Source organism: Lissotriton vulgaris, chromosome 2_1 (assembly GCF_964263255.1).
Source record: "Lissotriton vulgaris chromosome 2_1, aLisVul1.2, whole genome shotgun sequence".
NCBI lineage: Eukaryota > Metazoa > Chordata > Amphibia > Caudata > Salamandridae > Lissotriton > Lissotriton vulgaris.
This window is the reverse complement of record NC_141687.1, coordinates 1954570532-1954595583: the sequence shown is the minus strand read 5'-3', so window position 1 is coordinate 1954595583 and position 25052 is coordinate 1954570532. Positions and strand designations below refer to the sequence as shown.

Here is a 25052-nt window from a genome sequence, read left to right as displayed (position 1 = left end):
CCTAGGATGCTTGATTCTGGTCCAGGAAAGACATGGCTTGGCATTTCGGGCTGGACTGTTCCCATGGGGCACAGGGTCAAGGCTGATTTCCATATGGCTATGTCTGAACTGGGGTGGTGTGGAGTGCCAAAAAACGATGGATTTAGGCCCAGATCTCCGTACTGGGGTGAATGTATGACATTGTTCTGCTTTCTGTCCATCAATTGTTGTTTTTGCAATTGCCTATTCTTAAGGCACGATAGCCACCATATTATTGCTGTAACTGTGACAATGGTTTTGCAATGCATTGCTGTAAATAATAGTGCTCGGTCAACTCCTACTATGTGGGAGTGTCTTGGCTCCGCCCCTCCCGCATATGGGTGTACCCCAAATATGTCTTGTTATGCTAGGGTGGGGGGATGTTTGGATGGGTGTTGAGATGGCTTTGGCATGGTTGGAGTGCTAAAGTGGGAGGTGGATGGGGGTGTTTGAGGATGGGGGGGCTGTTCTTGGGACTTTTCGAGGGGTACAATTGGACTGTTTGGCAGCGAAAGATGTCTGGTGTTAATCAGTATGCGACCTTTCGCGGGGTATTCTAGCATGTTCGGGTGGGGGGGAGGGGAGATCAGGGAGGGCATTGGTAAGGTTGTGGGGTGGGAGAGGGGGGACTATTGTGGTGTTGTTTTTATTGTACAGCTGTGTGAACTATGTTGGCATTACAAGGTTGCACACATTTGACAGAACAACCGTTGGTTCGTTGCATTGGGTATTGCCTCAGTCTGGTGAACGATGGAGGGGGCAGGTAAACTTAAGTGGATCACATGGAATGTCAGGGGGTTAAGTAACCCATAAAAAACTAGACAGGTGCTGGCGTACTTGGACTGTCACAATGTCCAAGTTGCGCTCCTACAGGAGACACATCTTATTGAACGTACTGCGTCATCCGTAGCCAAAAAAAGGGCTGGTGTTCGCCTCGCCTCTTCATATTCGTCCTATGCGAGGGGGGTGATGGTACTAATTAAAAAAGGTGTCCCATTTTTTTATCACGCATGAAGTGATTGATAGACGGCCGGTATACTATAGTGCAGGGAAGGGTCTCTGGCACCTTGATCACAGTGGTGAATGTCTATGGCCCGAACATAGATGATCCGGAATTTTATAAAATGCTGTGGAATAAATTTTATAAGCTGCCGATGTCTGCTATACTCTGTGGAGAGGATTTTAGCGTGGTGTTGGATCATGACATGGACAGGCATTCAAACATACGTACTACTGTTAAAAAGGCTGCACAGGCTGTACGTGATGGAATGTCAGATTTGGGGCTTGATGATATTTGGAGGCTGTGCCATCCTGGGTTGCGGGAGGGTACATGCTACTCATACACACAAAAAACATGGTCTTGGTTGGACTATTGGCTGGCGACGCACGACGCTTGGGTGTCTCGGGTGTCACATCTTCACCGCACGTTGTCAGATCATGCGCCGGTATTGCTTGAGGTGCAACTGCCTACTTATGCACCGGCCCCGTTTAGATGGAAGCTGCAGCCATCGGCTTTATTAGACCCCGTTTTTAAGGAAGATCTAAGAGAGGCTATTGAAAATTATTTTGCGGACAATCTCGGATCAGTGCAAATTATGGGTACCATCTGGGAAGCATTTAAAGTGACTATTTGAGGAGCTTGTATTGGCCTGCAAGCAGGAGTGCTTAAATCTCTGCGCGACTCCATGGGAAAAATAGAGCGTGAATTGGTGCGGCTGGAACGGCAATATGAGGAAACACCTGACGCGGCTACCCTAGCTACTATAAGAATACAGGTGACGGAGTACAATGAGCTGGCAGATCAGGAATTACGGCATCTGGCGCGAAGATGCAGGGCCCGATACTATGGCGAGGGTGGCAGGCCGGGGCGGGCGTTACCTGAGAGAATTGTGGAACCGTGGGTAAAGTATTGTAATGTACAGGGTATCACGGAGGAGGGCGAGACTATTTCAGACACTACTGGTATCCTGGAGCAATGTGTCAAACACTATAAGGGGATGTATGGGAGTCGGCGGAAGGCTAGTGAGGAGGAAATAGCACAGTATTTGGATGATGTGGCTTTGGTGTGGTTTTCTAAGGGACAACAGGGTTTTTTGATGCACTCGCTCACTGCTGAGGAAATCAAGGATGCCATTGCTGCATTGCCTAATGAGAAAGCAACGGGTTCTGACGTGCTTCCACCTGAATTTTATAAAGAATACACTGCTATGTTGCTGCCCCATTTAACAGCCATGTTTGCGGAGGCGTTTGAGCAGCTGCGGCTGCCTGACTCCCTTAGAGAAGCATTGATCGTCGCACTGTTGAAACCGGGCAAGCCGCCGGATTGGTGTGAATCTTATAGGCCGTTATCACTTATGAACACAGATGTTAAGATTCTGGCGAAGGTCATAGCGACGCGATTGCATCTGCTGTTAGATGTTATGGTACTCCCAGATCAGTCGGGATTTATCCCTACTCACTCCACGGTGCACAATCTGAGGGCTCTGTTTGCAGTCCTGCATCTTTTAAAACCAGAATTGCCAGCAGTTGCAGTTCTTTTAGACGCCGCGAAGGCGTTTGACTCTATTGCATGGACTTATATGTTTACTGTACTCCATCGAATGGGGGTGCCGTTCTTTTTCACAAATTGGATCAAGTTGTTGTACACTGATCCGGTGGCTAGGGTGCGTGTGAATGTACACTTCTCAGATCTGTTTCCGATTAAGCGGGGTACCAGACAATGCTATCCGCTTTCATCCTTGATTTTCGTGATCGTGCTGGAGCCCTGGGCGTATGTGCTGAGGCAGAGGCATGCTAGCTCAGCCTTGAGATTTTATCAAAGACCATTAGCAGTGTCCATGTACGCTGATGACATGGTCTTGTACGTTAGGGAACCAGTACAGTATATAGAGCAGGTTATTCGGGAATACATCTGTTTCGAATGGTATTCGGGGTTAACTATTAATTGGAGAAAATCTATCATACTCTCACTTACGCGGAGCACAAAGCCATTTGAGCTAAATTACCATTTGGAGTGGGCTACAGATCCTATAAAGTATCTTGGTATATGGATACATGAGGACCCGCAGGAAGTTATCAGGGCTAATTACGGAGTGGCCATCTCAAAGCTTGAGGATCAGGTGGCTCTGTGGATTTGTTTACCACTGACCTTTGTGGACAGGGTTGCTTTAATCAAAATGGTGTTGCTTCCGAAATTCTTCTATTTGTTTGTCAATATGCCTGTCAAGTTGACACAGCATTTTTTAAATACACTACGCTCCTTGTTAATCACTCTTACCTGGGGGGGGCAAGAAATCCGGAATAGGTTGGGAGACTCTCACGAAGCCCTATGCGATGGGTGGATTTTCGGTGCCCGACATGCACTTATACTATCTGTGTGCTCAGGCACAGTTTGCTTACTATAGGTAGAATGCGCCGCCATTCACGCCACATGTAGCAGTGGAGGCTGGCGCGGTTCACCCCTTTCCCCTGAAGGCGATGATTGTTAATCCATATTCGGTCTACAAACGAGGAGAGGTAGACACGGTCAGTTGTACGGCTCGAGCCTTGGAGGAGCTGGGGAGGCGGGCGCGACGTCTGCCGCTGTATGCACCAGCCATGCCTTTGCTGCACCATGCTGCGATATCTGTGACAGGGGAAACTGGGGCACTTAAGGTTCTGCAGGCCGCTGGGGTACTCACAATGTGTGATGCTTATGTGGATGGGACATTTATCTCAATACAGGAGTTTGTGAATGAGGGGACAAATTGGCCGATCTCCACATTCATATACACTAGACTCCGATCTGCCATGCGTAGTTTGTACTAGGGCTTTCATGAGGAACCTCCCACATTGGGGGCTCTGTAGCTGCTATATACCGCACAGAATAAGGGTAAATCAGTCTTGTGACTGTATTACGCCTCACAACTGGATGAATGTGCGGCGCCAAGCAATTCTAGGACCAAATGCGATGTATGTTTGTCACAACCGCTTACAGACGAGGAGTGGGAGGAAAGCTGTCGCATGACTGGGAGCTTTGCGGTAAATGGCAATTTTAAACGTATTCATTAGAAGTACATTCACCAAACTTATTATATATCTGCCCAATTGCATAAATATGGCCTGAGGGACTCCAACTGTTGTAAGAGGTGTGGCGTTAACAACGCCGATTTTATTCATTTGGCCTGGGCTTGTCTTAAAATATTTGCCTTCTGGGCTGATGTGACTACTGCATTGACTGAAATGACGGATGTGCAAATCACGAGAGATGTAAAGATATGCTTATTGAGTATTGTTTCTAAAATTCCCCCTGGTGTTCGTGAATTGGTGGTGTTGGCTCTGCAGTTAGCTAAGCTCAGAGTCGCTTTATGTTGGGATGGCAGGCCAGCACCCTTGTTGAAACAATGGGTACATGATCTTGCTTACTGCTAGGATCAACTCACCTGTTACGCTGAGGAGTTACCGAGGGCATCTAGACTACAAGATATATGGGGCCCCTACACTGCATATATGTTATCTCATTCGGTGGATGAATAAGCACATATTGACTGACTGAATTTATAAGAAGGTATTGACCTCCTGCCTTCTTCCCCCATGGCAATTCTCATATGAACTGATATATGTTTTGTGGCATTTTAACACCTGATGTATTATGTATTATGTGGGATATCGATTGTATGCACCTGTGACTGCTGTACTTTGTTTCTGTTTACAAAATGATAAATAAAACAAACAAAAAAAAATGTCTTCACTCCACAAGGCAGATCCTTTCATTGTTGTGGAATCTTATTTTCTGCTGGTTGTAGCTTATCGATAGGCATCATCCCGGCAAATTGACTCTTGAAAATCTTGGATTTATTTCTGCAGTCTTTTACAAAATGTACTGAACTCTGAGTTCATAATACTTAGAAGGACGTTTAATCACCATGTGATCAGGGATGATCCATCCAAATACTACAGTCTCACATTAGAGCAAGCACTTCTCCTGAGATATGTTGCAGGACATCTTTGGTTAACCAGCCTTACCCAATCCCACTTTCCAGGGATTTATCGCTTTGGGACTTTCGTATGGTGTGGAATTAGTGGAAGATTTATCTATCGGAAGAAACCATTACATACTTTCTGTAAGCAATATTCCTGGTGAAACATAATCTTTCCGCAGATTCCTCACCACCCATCTTCCCCTGACATTTTAGTTCTGTAACTTTCAGGATCCCAATTTTTGCAAGCATGAATTTGCTGTATTTTTTGCTTTTGTCGTTTTTTTGATTCCTCTACAATAAGGTCAGTGGGGCACGAAAAAGTATTTGTATACTCTGGTGTCATCATGTCCTGCCGAAGCACCTGGTGGTGTGGTAGATATATTGCTGGGTAAAAGCTTTTCAAGATTAGTCTGAAATTTGAAAATATAATTCTTAAGGTAAGGAATCTGTGGGAAGATTATTTATTCTCCAGAAATATTGTTACCAAAATAAAAAAAACTTCTTTAGATACAACTGTGAAAAGTACTGTAGTTTCTCAAGATAACCACATCTTAATGTTTTTGATAGGAGGAGAGTACTTGGATGGTGGAAAAAGATCGAGCTATACAGAGTAAAAGGGAAAAGAGCAGAAGGCATATAATGAAGTGTGTAATAATTCCACTGCCAAACCCAGCCTTTCCCAAACATGATGAAAAAGCTGTGTAAGAAATGCCTTTTCCAATGACTCATAACAACCCTTTAAAGTGTTCATCTAATGACTGGACGCATTGTCCCAGTTCTACAGTTCGCTGCGTCATAATCTATTGTCAGTCATTGGGAATGCAAGAGAACTAATGTATGAATAAGGAGAAGTTACTTGTGTGTAGCTTACATTTCCTTAGTGCCTCATTCACCATGCATTTTTCATGTCCTTCTGCTTCCCCTTTCAACTTCAGTCATAGTATTATTCTTTGAGTCTTTCTTTACATTAAACTTCCGGCTACTTATTTTAAAGCATTGGCAAAAAAGCCAACAGGTCTTCCATTTTTTTTTGAGGAACTGTTTGATAGTGATTGGGCAACTTTGTGTGTTTGTTGCTTAAACTGTCCCAGATAGAAAATCACAAATGAAGTAGCATCATCTGCTACAAAACTATGAAGGCTGGGCAAATAGACTGCATAAGCAGAGTTAAACTGCAGCTTAAAAAAAGGTGTTATGAAAGCGAGTCAGAAGATGACGTTTTTGTTTTAAGTGGTGAACCTAAGAGGCTTGCGCAGCAAAATATTGTACAATATATCATTTTAGCAAAGATTTTTCTAATTTTGTTGCAGCTTTAAGAAAGCCCAGGCGCATATACCTTTTTAGTATTAAAAGTTGTAAATCAATACGTTATCGTTATAAAGTAAAATGAATTAATGTACAAAGTGATTTTTAAAAAATTATTTTTTAATTTTTTTTGGTAATCCTCATATACCAATATTGGAAGTCTTGATGGGAAACTGGCAACCTCAATGCGATTTGGTCTTCCTGATCCAACCCTGGTTTTTGTTCGGCCAATAGCGAGGTGGTGAGCCTGGTCCCTCAAGTACCCATTACTTTTCTCAGCAATACTCCATTTCACACTCTAGTTGGCACCCCGTGCTACTTTGGAGTCAAGAGAAAGCAGCAAGGCCCCAGATAAATCATTGCATAAACCAATAATCCGTCTTGCCATGCCACTAGGGCCGCCCATACTTTAACCAAACTTGTGGGGTCACATGTCATGTCGGATTTACTGCAATTTGGAAAAGTGGGGGGGATTGAATCCTTCCAAGCTCTACAGATTTCACGCCTTGCAAGGAGCATGACATAGAAGACAAATTTAGTAAGAGGATCATTTACGTTATAGTCCATACATAGCCCCGATAGTATAGTATTTGTGGTTATTACCAAGGGCACTGAAAGGACCCCTTCCAAGAAGTTGCTAATCTTTCTCAAGTAGTCCTTTATTTCAGGGCAATCAACAAACATGTGGACATCATCTGCATCGGGGAAGCTACATCTCGGACAATGGTATTCCAGGTTGGTAAATTTCGCTAATTTCTTTGGGGTTATATAAGCCCTGTACATAGTATACAGGTGGTTTCTTTTTAGTGTCGCAGGTTTGACTACTGATTGTAGAATGGTAAAGGAATCAAACCACAAGTCTCTAATAGTTCCACTATCAGAGATTAAAACATTATTCCAAAGTTTTCGTAGCTCAGATTCAGTCAGGTCCTCACCCTCGAGTAAAGCTGAATACCAATATCCAATTTGGCCCTTCCACCTTCTGCTCCTGGTCACTGCATCAAATTTAATGCTCAGATTTTTATCGTCTCGAGATCTAGTTGACCACCATCCAGATAATTGGTAATATTTGAACCTGGTAAGTGTTCCCCCAGTCAGGTTAGAGAGCACTTCCCAGCTTAAAAGTTGTGCGTCTTCTTGTAGGTCCCCCCAGCGTTCCAACCCTGCTAACTTCAATGGTCGGGACAATTGGTCGTCCAGACAAGCTGGAGTCCCTGGAGAATCCCAAATCGGGGCCTGCACTGCCTAATATGGGATGTTAAGCTTTTTCCTAGTAAATGCCCAATTTCCTAGAGCTGTCCCCAAAATCTTGAGCCTTACTTTTTAAAAAAATGTTGGCTCCCCAAACTTAAAGAGAAAAAAATCTTGTCCCTGTGGAATGTCCTGCAATAATGCTGACAATAATACCCCCAAAGATGTTTGGTCAGTTTTACCAGCCAATAACCTAAAATTTTAAAATGGAAAGCATGGCAGTAAACTAATAGGTTTGGGAAAGCCAGCCCTCCTGTTCTTAGATTTCTCCTGAGCTTTTTCCAGGCAATTCGTGGAGCTTTTGAGTTCCAGATGAAAGAGCCCAGTTTCCCTTGTAACTTTTTAATTGTCAATAAAGGAAAAGATAAGGGTATAGAATTAAATAAAAACGTGACTTTTGGAAGGATAATCATTGTAATCAAGTTCACTCTCCCGAAGATATTTAAAGGGAGAGATGACCACCGAAAAAGTAGGACATTGATATCTTTCTTAACTCTATCCAGATTGACTTTTGTAATATCTTCGATTTTTTTAACCAAATGAATTCCCAGATATCTCATTCTTGTTTTATTTCCTGCCGTCCCAATCTCCTCTTTCCACTCCATAATCTCTGTTTTATCTTTATTAATTGTCTACCCAGATATCTCTCCAAAGCTCTCTGCTAAATATATTAATCTAGGAAGAGCTTCTTCGGGATTTGAGGTGTACATCAGCAAATCATCCGCTTATAACGCAAATTTTAATTCTAAATCAGCAATCTTGAATGGTTTAATTAAAGGATCTGATCTGAGCAGGCATACAAAAGGTTCGATATATAAATTAAACAAAAGAGGCGATAGGGGGAAGCCCTGCCTAGTTCCATGGGCGATAGGTATCTGATCTGTAAGAAATCCAATTACTAAGATTTTAACACACGGTGCACAATATAGGGATTTAATAGCTGTTATAAAATTATTCGGGAGGCTGAAATTGGCCAAGGCCGTCCATAAATATACTCAGTCTGCCTGGTCAAATGCCTTAGCGGCATCGACCGCTACAAGAGTCAGGGGCAAGTTTTTTTCTGTAGCTACGTCTATTGCAGCAATAACTTGAAAAGTTAGTTCAATAAGTTGCCTGTCCGGGATAAAACCACTCTGATCGCAATGAACAATAGATTTGACTGCCTTAGCTAATCTCATCGCTAATATTCCCGCAAAGATTTTATAATCTACATTTAATAACGAAATCGGTCTATAAGACTCGATCTTTGCTGGGTCTTTATTCGGCTTCAATAATAAAGTGACCGTGGCCTCAGCCCATGAATTTGGTGCCTGCTCCCCTCATAGTAAAATTCCATTAAACAATAACGTTAGGTCCGGAACTATTTCATCTAAGATTGTCCTATATAGTTCCACAGGGAGCCCATCGGGGCCTGCTGCTTTCCCTTTAACCATCTTCAAGATTTGAGCCCTTACCTCTCCTTCCCTTATCTCAGGACTGAGGAAGGATCTATCCTCCTCTGACAGATCAGGGACCTGTATCTTGCCCAACCAACTTTCCACCTGCTGTCTATTATGGGATGAGTTCGTTCTATATAGATTTTGCACACAAAGTGATTTGTGACTAGAACTGCATCTTTAAAACCGGCTAAGGCAACCAAACAGCAGCACTTAGTAAACAGAAAAACCATAACCCAGTTATTAAAATGTTGTGTCAGCAAAGGAAATACATGAAGGAGCACACACTGGCTGTGGTCTAACAAAAGAGGATATTTGATTACCCATCATCAAAATCTAACAGGAACACAAATGGAACAATGTAACATTCCTCAATTAACACAATAGAACACGTGGGTCTGAACCATAGACAGTTGAAAACCAGAGGCCAATGCAGAGGCCCATAGTATGCAAATAAGTGAAAACAGAATAGAAGAGATGGAGAAGTGGTACAAAATGAGATTGGAGGCAGATTGAATGGGACGTGCAGGTAGTGTTGAGGTAGTATTTGGACAGAGGAAAATATGCAATATACAACCACGAGTGTGAACCGCCTGTAATTTCGACTCCGCCGGGGCTACTGCTGAATCTGGATTAATAATGGGAAAATACTGACTCCCAAGTCATCTGCTTGCAGACATTTCACATGGTAAAAGCCAGTGGAAAACGTGGTAGGATAACGGCCAAATCAGGACAAACGTGCTGGAATTGTGCAAAACATCTCCTGCATCTATTTCCCTTTCCGAGGGTTGAAACATGTAATGCCTCTGGAATTTTGCCAGGTATCCTCAGGGAGAAATTCCAAACTGGTTTTCCAGGTAAACTCATTATTAGTGCCCTAGAGTTTATCTCTCATGAAACATTATTTAATGTTTTTATGTTAACTTTGTATAACTAAAAAATAACAGTGCTGAACCATTTTCTGTTAACCATTTTTGACTTCGATATATATTTTAACATTTGCTCTACTTTTCAGTTAAGGAGAAATTTAGACGACTCGGCTTTGCCTCTTGCTGCCAGCATAGTTCCAGTTTATATATCTGTGAATGTAACATGATTGTCCTTCTATTGTTGTACTTTGTTAAAATGTTTGTCAGAATAATAATGTATTATTTATACAGTGCTTGCTATTTATTTGTACCGCAAAAAAAACTTTCATTGTTGAGGAATCTAATTTTCTGCTGGCGGTAGCTTATCAATAGGCATCATCTCGAACAATTGACTCTCAAAAATCGTGTATTTATTTCTGCAGTCTTTTACAAAATGTACAGATCTTTAACAATACAAACACAAGTAGTACTCCTAGTATTCATGTTATCCATTTTGGGGGAACAACAGCAAAGTCAGCACTGGAACTGAAACCTTGACCTGCAGATTGCACCTAGAGTTTCAGCAATGGACGCTTTAAGCACTGAGCTATTTTTATTAGTTCACTGATAATTGACATTCATAAAGGATTAGAATGACTATGACCCTTATTTATAAAAAATGCTGTTCTTTTTTATTGGGACAGAAAAAGTGTGTTGTAACTTAAAAGGTGGAGACATAAAGTTAAAAACATAGATTTAACAAGGTAGCATTTGAGTGTGTAATGTCCTTCTGTGTGACAATAAAATGTTATACATTTTTCAGGGACAGCGCCCAAAGCCATGAGGATAGTCTTTCTGTCCTTCGTTCAAGTAATGAGTTTATGCGCTATGCAGTCAACGTGGCTCTACAGAAAATACAACAACTGGAAGACACTGGACAAACCGATGGGCCTGATGGACAAAACTCCGAAAAAATGTTCCAAAATATCTGTGAAATTACTAGGTATGTATAGCCTATGGTACACCAACTCAGGAGCAACCTTAGAGTACATGTGTTCCTTCTTCCACATTCCAAACAAGGAAGTACTCATCAGTTCATGGTAATACTTGAACAGCATGTTCTCTTTCGCACTGGCAAAGTCTCAGAGGCAGGCAAGCTCTAGTTCTATTCGGTTCACTCCCAAATTTATGCAGACAATGCAGACAACGAATACATTTGCATACTACTGAACAAGGAATTCCAAGATCAGATACTAGTAAATGAATACATATTCCCATCACATTAATTTTTAACAAACTGTACTATTTGTGATTGTGGTTTCTGCTTTAACATTGGAGATTTTTTTTAACTTTGTGTATTTAGTCCTTTGTTTTAAATGCATTGTTGAATATACATTATATTTTAATGATACGTGTCTAGCTAGCGATTCTCTGTTATTTGATAGTTACTAAAGTGAAGCAGATCTCAAATCCTGCATGATTTAACTGCCACCTAAGGAGAAATCCTGTCTAAAAAGTTTCAAATACCTCTGTAAATTCGTTAATTGATTCTTTCAATTTCTGTTATGTGTATTTTATGTTTCCTGCTATTTTTCATCATCCCTTCTTGCATATTCGTCTTTCTCAGGGTTCTAATGTGGCGATATACTTCTATTCCAACTACGGTGGAAGAGACTGCAAAGAAGGAGAAAGGGAAAAGTATCTCTCTACTGTGTCTCGAGGGCCTGCTGCGGATATTTAACACAGTTCAGCAAAGATACCAGCCAAAGATTGCAAAGTTTCTGGCTGCTTTGGGTAAAATATTCCTTCACAGAAATTAAGTTTGGTTTAGTGAGGAGCGTTTTGTTTTAAACATAAGATATCCAAATCACCATATTTACATTTTTTTGGAAGGTCAGGTGCTAGAGGGAAGAAAGCAAGTGGGAAGTGCATTCTTTGAGATATCCTTTTATAAACTGATGCAGATGTTGAGGGCACAGAATTTACTCTATTGGTGGAACGTCCTTGTTGGGGAGGTTACTATTCTTGAATCCGTATGCATAGTAAAACGATTAGAGTTAAACTCAAAATATAGGCTGATATAGTAATACTTACTTTTATTGTTACTCGTTCTAGTTTGTCATATACCCTGTTTCCAGTTTTAAGTCACTTTTAAATATTTCTGAGAATTCATCTTATAGAAATAATAAACATCTATAATATCACTTATAAACGAATGAGATCTTCATACATAAAATTCAGCTTTAAAATAGCCCAGATAGGTGCTGTATTTACACATCATGACATCAAACCGACAAATTGCTACTATACTATCAAATGGATACTAACCATAGGGAAAGTGCTAAGTGCTTTAATACTAAGCTTGCGGTCAGCTTATAAGTCTATTAAATAATTCATGTCTGTATATAAAATACAGTTTAAATTAACAAAAATGACATCAAAATTTGCACTGCGCAGAATTTAAACGAGATTCCTGTGGTTACAAACAACATTTATCTAACGATCCTTGAGGGTAAAAATTATCTCCATTCTTCATATGAGTCTGTACAGAGGCTTGTGATAAAAATTTTAGAACGTTTTTCAGAATACCATTGATAACCTTGCTACTGTGATCCCAACATCAAAACTCTTCCTTTCAAATAAAGTGCTCAGTTCTTGCATGCTTGATGGATGTAGTATGCTGCTCAGCCAGGATGTGTGCAATGTAGAACGTTGGTAGTTAGAATGTTGGAATGGTTTGAGTTAGTTGGTCCATGGGCTGAGCAGCATACAGGCTGCTCCTGATGGGGCTTGACAAAAGTTGTTAATTCTTGAGACTTAAGAGACAAGAGAATTTGGTGATAAGCGGAGCTTAGGTCCAAAAGGGAAAAATACTTAGCCCCACCCAAATTAGCCAGTAAATCATGAATTTTGGGTAATGGATGGCAGTCAACAATGATATTATTGTTTAGGGAGCGTAAATCGGCGCATAATCTTACCTCGCCTGATTTTTTTATGCACTAAAACTATGGGAGAAACCCATTCTGATGAATCACAAGGTGCAATAATCCCTTCATCACATAAGTTTTTTAAAACCTTTTTCAATTCATCCCTTGCGCTTAAAGGAAGGGGACGTACTTTGTGAATAATGCGTTGTGCATTAGGTTTAAGTCGAATTTCATGCTTGAAACCCAACACCGTGCCCACATTATTCTTGAAGACATAAGGAAATAAATTGAGTAGATTATCAACTTTATGATTAGGTAAAGATAACTCCGCAACATTGAAGTTTCCAGTCTCATGGCTAGTGTAATAATCATGTGGAATATCACCTTTATTATTATGTACATCGTATTTTCACTTTTTCAGCGTCATTGATGCACATGTTCATTCCTTTATGTGGTTATTCTCCACATCCATTTTCTCAATTTCAGGCAATACATTTTATCGTGTGCTGTTTCTGCACACCTTGCACTTCACATTGCAGTGCTTATTTACATTACACGTACTTTTCTTACACATCCCCTGTGCATGGGATTTATTACAGTATGTATTTCACCCTACATAGTTTCTGTATGTGATTACTACTGTCATGTGCATTCACTTCCCCAAAATCCACATAGGTGTACCTCACACACCTCCTTATATCTTTAAAAGTGCTTTCCTTTTCTCTTTCCTGCACTCACTTTTCATTGTCATTCTCCTCGCCGCCTCCACACTGGTCTGGCCAACCAGTGTGCCCTGGTGGTGATTAGTATGTCATTCTTCATTTTTCATGTTTGGAGCTGGCATGCAACATTCTCTTGACTCTACTGCCAAGGGAGGTCTCCTAAGGCATGTAGATGGAAGGGAGCACCCTCTGGTACTGACAAGAACTTTGAGCATTCTTGCCTGGAAGGTATCTGGAAATCTAGAGAGACGTCAGGCTGTTCAAGAAGAGCTGAGGAGCTCCTTGAAGAGTCCTGGGCTCCAGGTACCCGCAGTAGATGAAATGAAATATTGAAGTCATGGGTACATTGGTGCTCAGAGAGGGACTTGGACCCTGTGGAGGCCGCTATAGTTGAAGTGGTAAATTTGTTAATGGAGCAGTTCGATAGGGGCATTAGTGACAGAACGCTTAATTTCTACAGATCTGCAGTCTCAGCTGGATATGCTTTAGTGAACAGCAGGAGCGTTGGGGAAAATGTCATGGCCTGTAGAATTCTTAAGAGTATCAGCTTAAGGATACCACCTAGACCGAAGTATGAGACCCTTTGGGATATAAAGAGATTTTCTTTGAATCTAGCTTCCTTGTTGTGTTAAATATCCTGTCGACATGTGTCGGATGTTAGAGCTTTAAATGTACATAACTGAGTTTATGATGTCTTTGGGGTAAATTTTGAGATCATTAGAAGAACTAAATAATGTCCGACACTATATTTTATCCCAAATTTGATTCTTGGAAGAAGTTTGGTGTTGTATATTGTATGAAGGAATATGATTCTAGAATGGCCGGACATCGTCCTGATGGTACTGAGCAGCTTCTCATTTCCTTTGTGAAACCCTTTTGAGCAGTAACCTCTGCAACAATTGCAAGATGGGTTAAGTGGACTTTGCAGTTGACTGGCATTGACCTTCAAAAATTTCAAGCTCACTCTATGAAGGGAACTATGGCTAGTCAGTCCTTTTGGAAAGGACTGGAGGGCATTCTAAGGGCCGCTGATTCTGCTACCTTTGCAAAACACTACTGTAAGCCGATTGAGCACATGTCGGGGTGGTTTTGCAGAACTACCAACATACATAATGGTAGCCTTGGGTCTTGTAATGAAAGAGCGATTTTCCTTATTAAATGGCTAGAGAATTTGAATTTCACTAAAGACACGGAGACAAACATTAAACTTGTGTATTTTGGGTATTAATTAACCTAATTTTGATTAATTAATAAGTACCTATATGAAATGTAAATTTTGTTTGGAGAAGTAGAAAAAGTTTTAAAAAAGTAGAGAAACTTACGGAAGGAAAGGTTACTATAGTAAATCTTATGTTTTTAAGCATTGTTTTGTTGTCTCTTGATTAATTGTTCTTGCCGTTTGCCAAGTTGGCAAACAATGGGGTATTAACATTCCTTTTTAATTTCATATAATGTCCATTAGATCCCTCCGTCTGTGGTTGTCCATCTTCTGGAAGTTTGGCTTGGCGAGAGGATTCTTTACCTTCGCTCAGCTATGAAGTTTTTTGTTCTCCTGATGTTCTTGTGTTGCCACTGGATCCATGTTCTTTCGTTATGCATGCTGGAAGAATTTTGTCCGCTTTTCAAAGAGGCAGACTGTTCCCTGTATGTGTTTATTATATGCCAGAAAGGTTCTGTTCTGGAATAGTTAATTTGTGATGTATAACTTTTAAGTGCTGCGTGGAGTTGCAGTAAAGGAATAATGCATAATGTTAGCCTCCGTGTGTTTAATGAAAGTCAGATTCTCTTGCCATTTAATTTGGAGAATCGCTATTCCAAAGCAAGAGAAATCTCCATATTGAATCTACAGCAATGTGAATCTGTAAAATGTTATTTCTGATTATTCAGTTGGGAATTATTGAAAGATTTTGGGAAATACCCCTGGATCACCCACATTTTCATTGGAGTTCATTACACATTCTTTAGGCAAAAGATAGTTCCTGTCTGCCGAATAAAAACTTTAGCTGTCTTAGTAAGTAGCGTTTTTACCTTTCCTATTTTCATTTGCTTATCAAAAGTGAAAACATCTCATTTGAACTGAGTTAATATCAAATTTAGTGATATGACATGAAGAAAGATCTGTGTGAGATTGAGCACCCCATACAATCTGTGCAGAAAATTTGGGATTTGCATTTTTTCTGTAACTTATACCCTCATATTGAAGATTGATAACCCGTGTAGCTAGGGCCCCAGTTCCGATATTGAGCTTGGGGCATTTTACTCCCCAGTTCTGAAATGTGTGCGTAAAATGCATTTTGAAGAGCAAAAATGCAGTTTGTGTTCCAGACACGAGTATCTTGAGGTGACTATAAATATATTGAAATGTAAAAACTTGTATTTTTATTTAATCTGATACTGGCTTTAAGGTTTTAATCCTGTAAAGTGAAAGAACTTTTCTGATTGATGCTTCTTTCTGCAGATTCCACACTTCATGAATATCCTCCAGGTGCTAGACTACATCTAGAAATGTTTTCTCCAAGTAATATATCTCCGGCATCACCAGTTATCCCCATATGGCTTCAGATGCCACTCAGCCTGCCCCTGATGTGACATGATCAGAGTATGTAAGGCACCAACTGGTACGCTGGCATCCGTTCCTCTTTTTCCGTGCCTAGTCGACCCAGGGCCTAGCTCATATTGTTGATTCACCAGCTAAATCCTTCAGCTTTTTGATGGATACTATGTCAAATATCTAATTCCAAACATTTATGGGTTTAAACCCTGTTGCAGATGCTGCAAGATGGTAATGTGGGACCCACATGACCACTGCATGTGGTTTCTTGAATTTTTCAGAACTCCTCGGCCTATCATTGTTCTTTAATCTACCCAAAGGCCATCAGCTATGTTAGGACAAGGCCCATAAAGGATACACTGAAGAATTACTTTTACACCTTTAATAAGTCCCCTGACAGGGAATGATCTCCCAAAAAGATTTCCCTCAAAAAGCGGCATAAAAATAAGAAATCTTCTTGTATGAGGAGCAAATCCTGCTCCAGCTACAGTTCAGAGTCTTGGTGCTGTGTCCCAATAGCGAGCTATTCCTCGTTATTGGAGCCAATTCCCTTTTTAAAAAGATGAAGCAGAAGTTTATGATTACATCCCTGCTCAGGTCAAGGCCTTCCTTTTAGCTGCGTTGTATTACTTGAGAACAACTGTTACCCTCATGCATGGACTGATTCTGCAAGTTTGGCTATTTCAATGACTCTGATCCCTATTCCACTGAAATTCATGCACCCATAGGCATTGGTGCCTAGAATTAGGTCAATACCCACCAAGGCCTCTTTCGGCACCGCCCCTGAAATCTTCTGAAATCATCCTATTGTCAAAATAGGAATGTACATTTTTGTTTTGATAAGCCTCGTTGAACGCCGATCTGGAGGTCTGTTCCCAATTTCAATGTTCTTTTGATGACTCCCTTAACAAAATCTAGCGTTTCCCCTCCTAGACCTAGAGGTTTTAAACCATGTTGCAACTGCAGAAAATAGATATTGGTCATGGGTCCACATGGGAAATATTTGAGCTTGGGGCACAACTCCAAGTTAGGCAATGAATGCCACCTCATGCACTCAAAGGCAAAGGGACTAACGCTGTTTGTCGCTATACATAGGAAGATGTCATGGGCCTCTCACAAGTCCCAATCTTGCTCTTCTGAAGCTGCTCCCACGAGAAGTCTACGTTGTGGTTTAAGTCAAACGGTCACACAAAATCCAAGCTGAACCATAAAAAAGCATAAAAGGAGCCTTCGATCCGATTATCGCTGGCTGAGTCATCTGTGACACCATCTAAACTCTTTCAACCAACCATGGGATCCGCACAAACTCTGGTGCTTACGTCCACCCCGGTTCTGAGAATCATGAGTGAGCTTCAAATCCTCTCTGTGCAACTGCCTTACTCCACCTATTTTCCAGACAAACTGCTGTGGCGGACCAATGCAACCTTTTTGCCAATTGTCATAACTCTTTTTCACGTTGGGCAGTCCTCTGCCTCACCCTTCGAAAGAGGATGAGAGACACCATAATTTGGACCCCAAGAGAGCGTTTAGCTTTTATATTGATTACATCAAATACTATCAGGTGGACAATCAACACTATGGGGCAAAGAAAGGCAAGTCAATCCAGGTGGATAGTCCTGTGCATTAATATCTGCTGCACATCGGCAAGGACGTAGCCCATAGAAAGATTGTGGGTTTCATTCCACCAGTCATACCTCTGCATTGACACAAGGAGTTGCTGTTCTTCACATTTTTCAGGCTGTGACATGGATACCAGTGCACTCCTATCTTGACAGGCAGGTCCAATGAGAAGGGCAATTCATCTATTCAGTCATACAAGAAGTTTTGGTCTGAACTCATTCCAGAGACCCTCCACCTTAGAAGGCACTGCTTTGGTATCTAGTCTAAAGGTGAAGTATCTGTGGTTCCATTAGCAGAAAAAGTTACATACTTTCGGTAGCGCTCTTTCTGGTGGATATGGTATCTAACTGCAGAGTCCTCACTAACCTCTCAGCTCCCTGTTCTCTGAAATGGTCTCCTTTCCCATCCCAAAAAAAGTCCAATTGGCTGTTCTCTGTCACTTTTGTGGCAGAATGAGATCAGAACAGCTGCCGAACACCACCTACCTATGCGCAGGCACACTGGATCTAGTCTGGCACCTGGGGATTATTCTAAAGTTGAGGAATCTGTAGTCAGATAGAGTACCCACCAGACGGAGCCTTACCGTTGGTAAGTTACTTGTTTGTCAGCCCCATTCTCTGCCTGACTTCCCCCTGACTGCAGACTGCACCAAAACGTGTTTGTCTCTTAGCTCACTGCACTGCCTTTTGGTGCCCTAAAATGGTGGCTGCAAACCAGAAGTCCCTGAGTCATGCCATAGGCAAGACCGTCGGCATCCAAACACTATGTCTGTTTCAGACTGGAGATGATCTTACAGGATTGTAACTTGTGGTATTCTCATTTAGATAATGACACCTGTAATGGCATAAATATCTTAAAGCACTTTCCTTTGATTATGTGCTCAATAACTCCACTAGGAACACGCTCAAGAGGGGAGGGCATCTATTGTCCTCGTTTGACAAGTCCCTCAAAGGAATATATACACCTCAAAGGTGACAGCAGTACATTGAAAGTTGGCCTATGCAGCAGCATATGTTCAGCAGTAAAAAAAACCTCAATATGTTACTTGCGTAACAGAATCCTGGTTAACCTCCATTTGCCGTCCAATCCTAGTGGATTTTGTTCCTCCTAATTATAAACTTTTGCAGTGTGGCAAGACAATAAAAGAAATGGCGGAGTCTGTTTCATATGCAGAGCAGAGATAGATTACATATTTTCTCCACATCCTATGCACAATTTCTAGGCATGAAATCTTTCCTCCCAGGAGTTGAAACTGCCCCAGGACATTTCCTAGGCTCTATTCTTATCTATTGCTCTCCTCAAGCCAGCCTATGTTACTTTTTATGGCTAGAGAAATTAGAAATCCATGCTCAGAGATTTTAGTGATAAGTGACAGCAATTTCTTTGTAGAATATTCTCCATCCCATAACTGTCCTGGTAAAAAGATGCTAGATTTTCAGTCCTGTTTTGGTATAACTCAAATAATAAATAAACTTAACCGTATAGCCGCCTTCACCTTTTCTATGCGGCGGATGGCCCCGGCCGTCCGACGTCTCGGTGGACGTATGCGGAGGACGGCCGGGGGCCGTCCGATATGTGCACCCCGGCGGAATGTCGACGCGGAGAAGTGGATAAAATACAGCTCCTCTTGCCCACCACTAACTATTCTGTTTTCCAAGCCTCTCTTTCACTGCCTTAGTTCAACCACCATCTGATTACTTTCCTTCCATATCAAGTGGTAGGTATGGATATGCATAGTGCTATTTTGTCAGCTTACACAGATGTAATTGGAACACTTATGCTGTGGAAGAGTTTAAAGAAGCGTTTCGTAAGAAAATAATACTCCTAACTTTCAACAATCAAATATAAAAGAAATTTCACAAATCACCAGCCAGATTCAGAGGCCTCAGAGTTTAAGAATGAGATTCGAGACAATGAAAATAATACAACACTATTGATGAAGGTTTGAAACCTATTCAGTGAAGCAAACTGCCCTCATCTCCTCTAGACATATCTGTTTGACTCTGCTAAAATCAACCCAGAATGTCATTACCCCTTTCGTAATCTCTACCATAAATCCTCATTTTTGTAAGTCTACCCCGGCCATCCACTAAAAGACTTACCACTGTCCCATACTGAAAAATAAAACCTAATTCAAACCATATAAACTGGCAAATTTCAGGCCAATCGAAAGCCTCCTTTTTATGGCCAAGTTCTTGTGAAAGTACCCACAAGCTATGTACAAGAATTTGTTCTAAGTCAAACAATATATTCCTACTACATGCCAATGATTTTGCATAAACATTAACTTTGCGGTGCCCCTCTCCAAGTATAGCAGATGAGGTGGGAGAACCTTGAGAGTCCAAGACTCTGTCTTCTGAGATACGATTCCTCCTGGGGTTCACACTGTTCCTTATTTATTGAAGATTAGGAAAGCAAAAAAACCTGACAGTCCAAGGGCTGCTTGCGTTCTCTTTGGAGTGATAGTTGTGCTACATTTAAATCCCCTTAACTAAATGAATAACAAAAATCTAGTGTCAGGTCGAGAGATCCCCTGGACCAGTACCTTCCAAAGCCCACCTTCTAGCAGCTCTGACTCGTTTGAATTTCCATAGAGTATCAAAGTGGTTAGACAAGGGGAAGGGAAATTAGGAAAGGTACTGCTGGGGTGGAGGTCGGCAAGAAAAGAGTTGCACACAAGACTTCAACACTACAATACTGGACTCTTTCTGAAACATTGCCAGCAGAACACATCTATTGTACTGCTAATAACATGATCTATTGACCATTGCCATGAACGTTTAGCAATGCTAGTATTACACACCACTCTCATTGCTCAACAAGACTATTGACTAATACCAAAGAATATCAAACAGGATGGAATTTTGAAAATTAATCACACTACTTTTGTTACATCACACACGATTTTCTCTACCTGGATAATGAAGTTCCACGTTTCTGAAACGGGAGTAATAGCGTCCAGTATATAAGAACTCTCAGTTCTCAAGTTCCAGCATTACTTCATCCCTTTTAAACCAAACAAATCCTTTTTCCGAAATAACCAAGTATCCCAATACCAGCTCTCTTGAAGGGTAGTAATAAACATAACAGCAGAGAAAGAGATTTGATCATAGCAGCCGTAGAGCAAAGTTCTTGATAAGCGGTGTGATTGCTCAGCTGATTGATGTCCTGATTCTCTGTTGTCAGTGAGCCCGCTCCAGAAAGACTCTCCACTCTATGTGGATTTACACACTTTGTCACCGTCCACAAAAGCTCTGTCAGTAACACACAGTTTTTGACTAGTGTTCATTGTATTTCAAGTGGATTCTCCCAAAATGGCTTCAAAGAGCTTGTGAAACATCGCAAGAGTTTGATGATGGTTGATATCTTTGACTAGTCTTTCAAATGGCGGCCATCTTTGATTGGCCATTAGGATGGCGGACATCTTTGGCTAGTCATTTGGATGGTGGCCATCTTTGCCTAGTGTAAAACAAGGAACACTGTGGCAATAACACCACCACCAGCGGCCTTCTTGATGATGTATCTTCCCACATGGCCTACCAGGCAGTGCTTGCCACGGTGACTGTGAGCTGAGCATAAGGACCTTTGTTGACATCTAGTAATCTAGTATCTTGGACGTTGTGATGAAGACCCCGTAATCTCACCTTACTCCCATGTAGAAGTGGCCTTTCATAGGGACTGTTCTGGAAACAATACTTATGAAAGCTTTTCCTCCTCCGACGATTGCTGATATTCAGAAGATGATTCTGATGTGCCCAGTATGTGTGCATGACACAACCTACTGGTGCGCAGATCTTCTTACTCTTGCAGGGACTGATGGCCTTGCGCATGTTGTTGGTGCCTCGCACAGGGTGGCAGATGAGAGCTCGTCAAAGGTGCCTATGAAAGAAATTACTCCAGCATCAGGGGACCTGTGGTGATCTTTGTGCCAGTCTCTCCAGATCTGGACTAGACTGTGTCCCTCCAAACTGTTGGTATGTTTTTCCATGAGTTACACAGCATTTTGCAGGCCGCTGTGGTCCTGGTTGCCTCTTCACTGGGCTGCAGCACCCATCTGGGTGACATGCTGGCACAGGCTGTTTGTGATTTGTAAAGAACATGTAGATGGAAATAGCAAGCCACAATAAGGACAAGAGTCGCCGGGGGGGATATGGGGGAGAATCTGAAGATCGCAACCATGCAGAGGAGCTTCCAGGGTGTATGCCTTGCATCACAAGGAGATGAGCAGGACACCGAATAGTTATTGCTGTCCAAATAGGAACAAGCATTTGCAATGCAATAGGTCTCGCATTAGGAAAGTTTGAGCTATTGGTATTGTAAATGCTAAATATGTTATTTATGTGTTGGTTTTGAAAATAGCGAAATTAATAGCTTTGTCATTTACAATGCCAATAGTTTTAACTTCGCAAATGTGACACCTATTGCATTTGTGATGCAATATGTGTTGTATTTAGGTGTCTTAGATGTATTCATATTACAAATAACAATGGCTTTTAATAATTAATACTTAAATAAAAGTTATTGTAATTTATAATGGCAATAGCTTTAACTTTTGTAAATCACTTTTGTGAAGATTATGTTCAGTGTATTTTATTGTGACGAAAATCCAAGAACAGAAGTGAAATATTAACATCTTTTTGTGACATTTGTAATAAAGCTTGAAACATTGAGAGAACATATTTGAACCAGTTGTTGAATGGTTGCACAGATTGATGCTGTGGTGGGGCTGAGTGATGTTGTGGTGGCAAAGAGTGATGCTGTGGCGTTCAGTGATGCTGTGGTAGCGCATAGTGATGTTGTGGTGCCCCTGAGTGATGTTGAGGTGACCCTGAGAGATTCTGTTGTGATGCGATAGAGTGAATGCAATAGATAGATAGCGGGAAGGCGATAGATAGAGGGAGGGCGATAGACAGATAGAGTGAGGGTGATAGCTAGATAGATAGATATAGTGAGGGCGATTGATAGATAGGTAGATAGATAGATAGAGTGATAGCGATAGAGTGAGTGCGATAGATAGACAGATAGAGTGAGGGTGATAGATAGACAGAGTGAGGGCGATAGATAGAGTGAGGGCGATAGAGTGAGAGCGATAGATAGATAGAGTGAGGGCGATAAATAGATAGAGTGAGGGCGAAAGAGTGAGGGTGATAGATAAAGAGTGAGGGCGAAAGAGTGAGGGCGATAGTGAGGGTGATAGATAGATAGATAGAGTGAGAGCGATAGATGGTAGAGTGAGAGCGATAGATGGTAGAGTGAGGGCGATAGAGTGAGGGCGATAGAGTGAGGGCGATAGGGTGAGGGCGATAGAGTGAGGGCGATAGATAGATAGAGTGAGTGCAATAGATAGATAGAGTGAGGGTGATAGAATGAGGGCGATAGAGTGAGTGCGAAAGATGGACAGATAGAGTGAGGGTGATAGATAGATGGACAGAGTGAGGGCGATAGATAGAGTGAGGGCGATAGATAGAGTGAGGGCGATAGATAGAGTGAGGGCGATAGATAGAGTGATGACGATAGATAGAGTGACGATGATAGATAGAGTGAGGGCGATAGATAGAGTGAGGGCGATAGATAGAGTGAGGGCGATAGATAGAGTGAGGGCGATAGATAGAGTGAGGGCGATAGAGTAAGGCCGATAGATAGATAGAGTGAGGGCGATAGAGTAAGGCCGATAGAGTGAGGCCAATAGATAGAGTAAGGCAGATAGATAGAGTGAGGGTGATAGATAGATAGAGTGAGGGCGATAGAAAGATAGAGTGAGGCCGATAGATAGATAGGGTGAGGCCGATAGATAGATAGAGTGAGGCCGATAGATAGATAGAGTGAGGCCGATAGATAGATAGAGTGAGGGCGATAGATAGAGTGAGGGCGATAGATAGAGTGAGGGCGATAGATAGAGTGAGGGCGATAGATAGAGTGAGGGCGATAGATAGAGTGAGGCCGATAGATAGAGTGAGGCCGATAGATAGAGTGAGGCCGATAGATAGAGTGAGGCCGATAGAAAGAGTCAGGCCGATAGATAGAGTGAGGCCGATAGATAGAGTGAGGCCGATAGAGTGAGGCCGATATATAGATAGATAGAGTGTGGGCGATAGATAGAGTGTGGGCGATAGATAGAGTGTGGGCGATAGATAGAGTGTGGGCGATAGATAGAGTGAGGGCGACAGATAGAGTGAGGGCGACAGATAGAGTGAGGGCGACAGATAGAGTGAGGGCGACAGATAGAGTGAGGGCGACAGATAGAGTGAGGGCGACAGATAGAGTGAGGGCGACAGATAGAGTGAGGGCGACAGATAGAGTGAGGGCGACAGATAGAGTGAGGGCGACAGATAGAGTGAGGGCGACAGATAGAGTGAGGGCGACAGATAGAGTGAGGGCGACAGATAGAGGGAGGACGACAGATAGAGGGAGGACGACAGATAGAGTGAGGACGACAGATAGAGTGAGGACGACAGATAGAGTGAGGACGACAGATAGAGTGAGGACGATAGATAGAGTGAGGACGATAGATAGAGTGAGGACGATAGATACAGTGAGGCGATAGATACATAGATAGATACAGCAGAGTGGTTACTCCCTTAATACCATGAATCTTCAGAAACAAAGGTGGATTTGCAACTGAAACTAAATTTGCGCCACCTGATGACTTTGGAGAGCTGTTGCTGGAGATTTTTTTTTCTGATTCAGGCTTGTGCTAGGAGTATATTCATAAGGAGAGGAAATCTGCAGGAGGATTATGTAGCCACCAGCGGTGTACACCGCAGATCCAGTGACAGTAACATTAATTAACTGCTTACATTCTTATTCCCTTCTTTCTATAATGTGGCTTGATAGGGTACTTGTAAGTTGTGTGATAGCACAAAGGCTTCTTGACCAATCAGATCAGATTACACAATGAGGGAGGGACAGAGTGCTAAATAGTTGCTTGTTTAATGTCTTGTGATATGCTTGATGATTGGAGATCTGACATAGAGTGGAAGATGCCAAAGTGTAGAGAATGCCTCCCCATCACACCTGATCAAGAGACCTATCCAAGTGCTTGAGTGTCACACCGCAGATGCAATATGATTGTATGCATCAGGATTGGCCACGCAGTTGTAAGTGTCTGTTGAGTCAAATGGAGAGATGTCTGTGCCCTTGATAAAACCACGAGGGGCAAAATAAGTTTGGAAGGGGTCAATCCTGTGGAACGTTGAGTTTTTATTTTAAGTGAGCTCCAAATGTCCCAAATTAGATAACATAAAGGACATTAAAAACTCTTAAGACTGGGGGCATGGCCAAGGAAGCCAGCATGGTGGACGCAGCCTAGACGAGCTCCGTCCCACCGACATTGAATCCGAGAGACTATCCTGTCCCTCTTCCGCCCAACGCTTACCCAGTGGGGCGCCCGAGCTGCAGTGGCCAGCGGCGACT

The 25052-nt window shown here is 42.0% G+C and overlaps 1 protein-coding gene across 1 annotated transcript in view; it reads left to right on the top strand.

The window, feature by feature from the left end:
- FANCI (FA complementation group I) overlaps window positions 1-25052 on the top strand; it is a 636131-nt gene that overhangs the window by 353119 nt on the left and 257960 nt on the right. The window contains exons 24-25 of the mRNA XM_086958134.1: window positions 10643-10822; window positions 11447-11613. Coding sequence (XP_086814260.1) covers window positions 10643-10822; window positions 11447-11613 — 347 coding nt within the window. The remainder of the gene's footprint in view (window positions 1-10642; window positions 10823-11446; window positions 11614-25052) is intronic.